At 37.5% G+C, this 8,862-nt stretch overlaps 1 protein-coding gene across 1 annotated transcript in view; it reads left to right on the forward strand.

The window, feature by feature from the left end:
- Nucleotides 1-8,862, forward strand: part of CFAP61 (cilia and flagella associated protein 61) — a 399,631-nt gene that overhangs the window by 96,350 nt on the left and 294,419 nt on the right. The window contains exons 12-13 of the mRNA XM_045295176.1: nt 855-894; nt 5,911-6,050. Coding sequence (XP_045151111.1) covers nt 855-894; nt 5,911-6,050 — 180 coding nt within the window. The remainder of the gene's footprint in view (nt 1-854; nt 895-5,910; nt 6,051-8,862) is intronic.

Raw genomic sequence — 8,862 nt, forward strand, 5'->3', positions numbered from 1 at the left:
CATCACTGGGTTGGCATGCTTTCTTAATGTACACTTAACGTTTATATAAAACTCTCTGTTATACATATGAGTTTCTATGGGTTTGTTTCCCTAGTTTACCCAGACTAACACAGTGACCCACTGTGCTAGGCTAAAATTTTCATGTATCTGAGCACTGAAACACTGATTCTCTTTTAGCTGCCCAAGATCACTACTGATACCGATCATTTAGCAATCATGTTTGATCAATAGTACAATTTTTAGAGAATGCAGTCAAACATACTTTCTATGCCAAGAACCATGTATTACTTGTATTTTATTTTCCTTAAGTTTTGGACTCCTTTGGAGATTCTGGATGTTGAAAGAAATTAAAAAAAAATTCTTTGTAATTACATTGCAGGCATGTAAAAAGCCTGGGAAGCCCTTATAAATTTGTCGTTTTATATGTCTTTTCCTCTGTGCATTTAAAATACGATTGGGTTTAGAATGTAACTGTTGAATTTTCAAACAAAATTTCAGCGTCCCTTTAAGGTTTGCTTGTGAATAGACGCCCCCTTTGCATATAAAAGAAAATATAAGGTTAGCCTATATTGTGCCCACATTTCCCCTAATTCTTTCAGAGAGGAAGGGATGAATCATGTCAACAAAATGAACATCTTATTTATTAGCTATGGAATGTGCAGAAATTATGAATTACACTAATTTTGTGCTAGTAATAAACATACTTTATTGTCACAACATGAAGCTATGATCTTCATAATATCAAGTTCTGGCTAGTGGTTGACTAATAGCCACCAAAGGGGGGAAGAGGGATAAGAACCTTGAAAGATAGGGTACCACAGTAGATCAGTAACAATGTTGCTATCATTTTACAGGTCACTGGACTTTATGAATTTTGTTTTCAGTCTTTTTCCTGTAAGTACACCTTGAATTTCGAATATTATAATTTGTTTATTAATTGGAGAAATTTGTTATTGTTAGGTATCATCTAGTCAGTCCCAATCTATTTCGACAAAACAAAACATTGTCAGATCCCATGCTGTCTTTGCAAGAAGTAAACACCTCTATGTTCAAGCCCCTGGTTCCAGCCAGGTGTTAAGCCATCTTGTTAATGGTCTTCCTCTTTTTTGCTGACCCTCCATTTTGCCAAGCATGAAGCCCTTCTCCAGGGATTGGTCCGTCCTAATAACACGTCCACGTTCTCATCACCCTCACTTCACTTCAAAGGAGCAATCCAATTGCACTATTGTACTTTTTTCCGAAGGGATTTGTTTGTTCTTCTAGTCGTCCATGGGGCTGTCAGTATTCTTCACCACCACACCGTAATTCAGATCCATCAGTTGTTCTCTAGTCTTCCTCATTCATTGCCCAGCTCTCCAATGCAAACGAGGCAATTGAAACTACCATGGCCTGATAGGCTTAGCACAGTAAAATATCACATTCACTGTCTAAACATTTACAACGCTGTCCTGTTGCAATTTGAACTGCTTCTGTACTCTGGGGATATCTCAAGATATAGCATGTTTAAAACAAACAAGCAAAAAACTCACTGCCATTGAGTTGAGGCCAATTCATAGCAACCCTCCAGGACAGAGCAGAATTGCCCATGTGATTTTCCGAACCTGTAATTCTTTATGGAAGTGTGAAGTTCCATCTTTCTCCTGAGGAGCAGCTGATGGTTTTGAACTGCTGACCTTGCAGTTAGCAGCCCATTGTGCAACAAGGGCTATGCCACAATGTCTCCTCGGATAATTCTCAGGAATCCTTCAGTTTTGCTATTTTAAAAACTTCTTTGCAATGCATGCATTTAAAAGAAATGCGTATATATATAGCGTTGTTGTTTCTGGTCATCCAGTCAATTCCGACTCATAATAACCCTGTACAACTGGGTGGGACTTCCACATTAGGATTTTCTAGGTCCTAAGCTTTTCCGGAGGAGTCCTGGTAGCATAGTGGTAATGTATTCGGCTGTGATCAGCAGTTCAAGACCACTATCCCCTCCTCTGGAGAAAGACAGGGCTTTGTCATTAACAGTTTACAGTCTTGGAAACTCTACCTTGTCCTGGAAGTTCTACCTTGTCCTGGAAGAGTCCCCATCAGTCAGTATAGACTCAATGGCAGTGAGCTTAGTTTGGAGTTTGCTATATTTTCTCCTACTAACAGAGGCTGGTGGATTTGAACCACACACTTTTTGGTTAGCAGTTGAAGACCTAATCACTGTGCTTTTATGCTTAACTCTTATGCAGTTTTACGAGTGAATAAAATTATATTTAAAAGGATGTCAGCAGTTTACACTAAAGGTGATTAGGCTGTTGTATTGTTTTATAACTTATATTGACCTAAAGTATTCTAAAACCCACCCTATTGCTTTTGTGAAGAGTGCTGATGAGGCTGCTCACACACCAGCCACTCCTTGGGAGACAACCTACAAGGGGGTACCCGCCCCCTTCAAAGGGAATTCTTTTTTCAAAGCCATGTATTTAATCTTTTTCCCCAAAACAACCTTATCACCCTCAAAGTACTCTCCTTTACACTTAATACATTTGTCAAATCTGCGATTGCATTCTTGGAAACATTTTTCATACTTATCTGTTTGGATGGTTGAGAGCACCTCCTTTGTTTTTGTTTTCTTTACTTCTTCTGTGTTATCAATTAGCTTTCATGTCCCTCTTCATTCTCATAAACAAAAAGATGTGGCAAGGTGTGAGGTCAGGTAAGTAAGGTGTGTGGGGCAAGAGAGGCATGCCGTTTTTGCCAAAAATGGATGCACTGAGATGGCTGCGTGACAGATGCATTTTCATGTTGACAAAACCAGTCCCTCATCTGCCACAAATCAGGTCTTTTTTTTTTGGTCACACACTATTACACAATCTTTTCAGAACCTCTAAATAGAAAGCTTGATTAACAGTCTGACCTGGTGGAATGAACTCCAAATGCACTGTGAGTCGACGTTTTTGTCCATTTGGGAAGTTGACAGACATCCAGAATGAGGTTTGTCATCAATCAACAATTCACCTTTTTTTAAAACTGAGAAAACAGTTGAGTTTTTCCCATAGTGCTGTCCTTGTATGCTATGCTCAACATCACAACATTTTCTGCGGCCTTTTTCTTGAGCAGGAAACAAAATTTCATAGCTGCGCACTGCTCTTTTAAATTGGTCATCAGAAAAATGAGGTTCGAGTGAAACTAATTTCATGAAAAAATTGACTGAGACCAGAGAGAACTTTCCCAGGTGACGTTACTGGGTGCACTAACTCAGAGCAGCCTGCTCAAAGTGCACCCAGTGGGAAAAATGCGTATTGTGACAGCTCTGCTCTGCCCAGCACAACTCTGGGTTTGTTTGTTTGTTTGTACCTCTCATATATGGTGTCTGTGAATTGAAATAGCCTCCTTGGCAGTGGGTATTGTTTTTTGAGGGCAGGGAGGTTGGGACATGTAATTGTTTCTATGGTTGTCTTTCTTTCCCTGTAATTCCTGGAGCCTGGGAGCCTGATGTGAAGGAGGGCACAGTAGTGTTTGATGAGTAGGCTGGAGCAAGCACCTGTGCTAGGCAAGGGACCCTTATCAGGGTGACTGCCTTCTCCTTTTCCTCTTTTCATAGTTGCATTGGGACAGAGATGCCAACCATATTCTTACTACTTTATTAGAGGGAAGAAAGTAGGCAAGGCAACAACAGAGGGACAAAATGGGTTTCTGTAAAGCTTGCATTTCCACAGTGGGCCCATCAGCTAAGTAAAATCAACAACTGTACTTCTTCAGTTGACTAATTACAATTTGTTCTTTTTACTTTATTCTCTTTATATGTTATTCCCTTTATACTGAGGCAAAAATAAATATGGCTTGATTATATTGACTAAAACTACGAGATCACAGGCTATATTTTCTAATTTTGTTAAAATAATTAAGCCTTGCAATAATGCTCCTCATCATGATTTTATTGAATTAATTTTAAGGCATTTTGAAGCTCAGAAAGCAATGGAGCATGTCATGAATATCGGATATACAAAGCCAGCTTTCTCGAAAGATGCCCCCACAGACCTTTCATTAAGTCTATGTCATTACTATTTTGAAGTCCTTGTAAACACTAATCTTTAACATTACAAAAGTAATGCTAATTTTAAAAAGGTAAAAGATCTATCTATATTTCAGCTCCATTTCTTTTCATTTCAGAGTATAGGGAGAGGCAGGAACAAAATACCTCCATTACTTTGTCCTTAATCCTTCAAATCCAAGTGGAAGCAGCTCATTATATCAGTCTCCCCCGTCCCAGAGAGAGCTTGCTATGTCTTGGCACCAGTGCTTGCCATTCAGCAACTTGACTCCAAAGTTCCCTCTTTCCCGAGTGTTCTTCTTTGGGTTCCACAGATGTCCCAGGAGTTTTGGGTTAGCACAAGTAACACCTTTACAGGGTTCATAAGGAGGCTAAGTCCCAGGGGGACAAATTAGCTCTTGGAAGAGCAGGCTGCTTCTGCAAGGACCTGACAGAAGATCAGACAGGCCTTGGGTTGACAGCTAGCCTCGAACAGCACCGTTTGTTAGTCCGTTAGAAACAGCCACCACCACAGGAGTGATTCCATACATTCCAGCAGCCATAGTTACACATGGAAAGAGAAGCTGGTGAAGCCAATTTTAATAAAATACTCTATTTAAAACCCAAACCCCAAATCACTGCCATCCAGCACATTTCCCATTTTATAGGGCAGAGTGGAACTGCTCCTTTTATTTAACCCAAGTATCACAAATAGTTGTTTCAATATGTAATCAATATGAGAAGTGATTAATGATCCAGTGTACCTTCTTTATTCATACTCAGTCTTTTACATTCACTGTGCATTTTTCATTTACAGTATCTTTAAACTCAAGTGCTAAGTTTTCATCAGAAAAAGTTGATCTATATTTAGATTTCATAAAATTGTCAATTGATAGATTCATATTCCCAAGTTGTTCCAAATATACGTAAAACTTTTCCAATAACTAAACTAAGTAAATTGAACTATAAATTTAAATTAACTAAGATACAATGAAATGAGCCCTAGTGGCACTGTGGGTTCAGCCATTTGGCTGCTCACCACACAGTCAGCAGTTCAAACCCACCAGCCACTCCTCAGGAGAAAGATGAAGCTGTCTGCTTCTGTTAAGGTTTACAATGTCAGAAATCCTACATAAGATTGCTGTAAGTATGAATCAACTCCACGGCAGTAGATTTTGGGTTAAGATTAAATAGAATTAGAAGTTTATTTCCCCAGTTGCAGTAACCACGTGTGATGAGTGGCTACCATATTGGCCAACACAAGGACTAGAAGTAGTGTTGAGAATGTGGGATCCTCTGCTAACTAAACCTTCTGCTGGGGTTTCCATCCTCCCTTGGGTCTGTTCTCCCCAATGGGATCGTCACATTATGATAAAGCCCACAGATATCCCTTTCTGTGCAGTCACAGGATTTTAAAACCAGAAAGGACTTGCTATGCTATCCTCTCACCTCTTAAGGGAGGGATTGGGCTAGTTTAAGATCACATAGTAAACAAAGGGTTTGTGGTAGGATGCTACACTGCCTCATTTAGTAAACAAAGGGTTGTGGTAGGATGCTACGCTGCCTCATTTACTCAGGGATTCATACGACATCCTTAAATTAAAAAAAACCACTTAAGCAAAAGAGCTATGATGAATGGGTTCTGTTGTTCATAAGAATCATTTATTCAGGTTTCAGACAAACATACAAATATTTTTGTATATATTTGCAGTTTCTTATTCCTTCAAATTTCATGTGGTTAATCTCCAATTTACAGAAAATTTAATTTGAATATCCTTTCCTTAATCAACATATTTTCCCTAACTTCCTTAGTGTTTTATAGCAAGAATTTGCGTGTAATGCTTATCTGAAAACTGACTTTTAATTCTTTCTCTATGTGTCTCTGTTTATAATAATTCCAGGATAAGAACTTTTGCATAATTTCGCTGCCTCATCTCACCCCTGAGTTTGTCCTTATCCAGAACTTTGTGAGAATGATCCCCTTCAGTAACTGCTCCCTTCCTCAGGACCTCTATGTCTTCCATCGAGCGGGGCTGCTCAGGTCAGTGTTCTCATGTGCTGCCAAAGCCGGACGATGATGTTAAAAACGGAGAGAGCAAGGAGAAATAGTAGTGTTTTCTATGTTTTTTATTGAATGATCTATTTTAAAAATTAATTGTCTTATTGCTGGCAGGCTTAATCAAGATATTTTAGCTAATGCTAGATATTAAAACATAATGTAACTCCATAGTAGTCCAAACAATGTCATGTTGACAAAATCTCTAAGTAGAACAATGTGATACAATAAAATGCGTATGTATTACAAACACTTACAAATATGAAAAAGTTTGCATCATAGCAGGGGGATTTGGGAACAAAAATAAAAGTAGAAATTTTCTTCATAGTCTATTATAAAATAAATTCCAGTGTTGATTGAAGTATTAAATCTAACTATTGAAAACACAAAACATTAGAAAATAAGTATGTACCAAGTTCTAGAATACAATGGTGAACAACATATAGACCTGGTTCCTGCCCTTGTAAAGCTTATTAATACACATACACACATGCAGAGAGCATAGGCACATATGGGTATGTATTATTATAAAAATGAGTCGTTTGGAGATTTGGCCAAATTAGAGAATGTTTTCCTGAAGAAATAAGGTTGAATGTGATCCAGGAATATGAGTGAAGATTGATCTTTATTGTATTTCAGGTGGGAGGTCTTTTAAAATATAAAACTAATGGAAGAAAAATACTTTTTTACTATATAAAAATTTTGATTATAATTAAAGTACAACTGTATTATTAAGTAAAAATACTTTTTAAAATATGCAGACAAACACATTGTTGTTGAGTTCAATTCTGACTCATGGTGACCCAACAGGAGAAAGTAGAACTGCCCCATAGTATTTCCCACTCTGTAAATCTGTACAGAACCCAATTGCTTCATCTTTTGTGACACGGTTAGTGGAATTGAACTACTGACCTTTTAGTTAGCATCCCAATGCCTAACCCAATGGCAGAAAAAAAACTCAATAAAATGACTATATAAAGAGTTTTTAATAATCAACAAGAGCGGTCCTTGTTGAATATGAAATAAAAAACTAACAGAAAGCCTATCTAGACTGTATATAAAGAAATACAGATAATTAACACATATTTTAAAACATTCTACTTTAAAGGAAACCAAAGCAAGAATGATCACTTGGCAAGAGTTAATATCAATGAAAAATCATTTATTAGTACATTTATAAATTAAATTGATAAGTTATTTATGAATAATTTTATTAAATACTTATGAATAATTTATTTTTCAGTAAAATTAATATTAATACTGTTTAAGAAAAGATTGACATCAAGAATCTCATTTTACTTGGATCTATAGTCAATGCTCATGAAAGCAGCAGCCAAGAAATCAAATGACTTATTACTTTGGGCAAATCTGTTTCAAAAAATCCATTTTAATGTGTAAAAGGGCAAAGATGCCACTGTGAGAACAGAGGTGTTCTTAACCCAACCCATGATGTTTTCAGTAACCTTAAATGCAAGCAAAGACTGGAAAATCAATAGGAAAGACCACAGAATGTGAATTATGGTATTGGAGAAGAATATTCAGAGTACCACGGACTGCCAGAGAACTGAGCAAATCTGTTTTGGATGAGGTACAGCCAAAATACTCCTTTGAAGCTAGGATACTTTTGATATCTTATCTGAAGGGACTAGTTCCTGGAAAAAGACATTCTGCTTGATAAAGTGTTGGGTCAGCAAAATGAGGAAGACTCTCAAGGAAATGGATTGACACAGTGCTGCAACAGTGTGTGATCATCTTTTTATTTCAGTTGGTTCTGTTGCGATGTCTACTATTTCATTTCTCATTTGTAATATATGCTTTTTATTATTTTCTTTTGTTAGGTTTGCCAGTGGTTTATCTAGTCTGGTGGATAAGCGGGGGAGTGCAGGGTGCTTTTTATTATTTTCTTTTGTTAGGTTTGCCAGTGGTTTATCTAGTCTGGTGGATTTTTTCTATTGTTTTAAAAGTTTATGCTTCATTTATTTCTGCTCTACTCTTTCTTTTTTTTTTCTCTAGTGTCTGAGGCTTTGTTTTGCGGGTCCTGTTCTAATTGTTGTGGTTGATGTGTTAAGATGTTTAATTTTTTTCCTTTATGACATGTGCACTTGCTGCTATAAACTGCCCTCTAAGTACTGCTTTTGCCATACCCAAGATATTTTGGTATGATGTATTTTTGTTCTCATTTGTTTAAAGCATTTAAAAATATATATTCTTTAGTTCTTCAATTCCCCATTGTTTTTTTGGTGGGGAGTGGAGATCATTTTATTGGGGTTCTTTACAGCTCTTGTAACAATCCATACATCAATTGTATCAAGCATATTTGTACATATGTGGCCAGCATCATTCTTTAAACATTTACTTTCTCTTTGAGCTCTTGGTATCAGCTCCTCTCTTTCCCCTCTTTCTCTCACCCTCCCAACCTTGATAAATTATAAATTATTATTTTAGGTCCTGGATTCTGTGTGTCGAGAGCTCTTATTTGCACTAGTGTACATGCTCTGGTCTAACAGGATTTGTAAGGTAGAACTGGGGTCAGGATAGTGGGGGGGAGGAAGCATTGAAGAACTAGAGGAATGTTGTATGTTTTGTGAGGGCTATACTGCTTGCTGGCTGGCTCGTCCCTTCCTTGTGACCCTTCTGCGAGGGTATGTTCAATTGTGCTGGGCTTTGGTTCTCTACTCTGACTGCCTTTGCTCACATCAATATTGTTTTGGGTCTTCTGATGCCTGATACCTGATCTTGTTGACACCTCGTGATCACACAGACACCTATACTTCTTACATGTGGGCTTTGTTGCTTC

Source organism: Echinops telfairi, unplaced genomic scaffold (genome assembly GCF_000313985.2).
Source record: "Echinops telfairi isolate 266 unplaced genomic scaffold, ASM31398v2 ScPeMD7_5592;HRSCAF=6446, whole genome shotgun sequence".
Classification (NCBI taxonomy): Eukaryota; Metazoa; Chordata; class Mammalia; order Afrosoricida; family Tenrecidae; genus Echinops; species Echinops telfairi.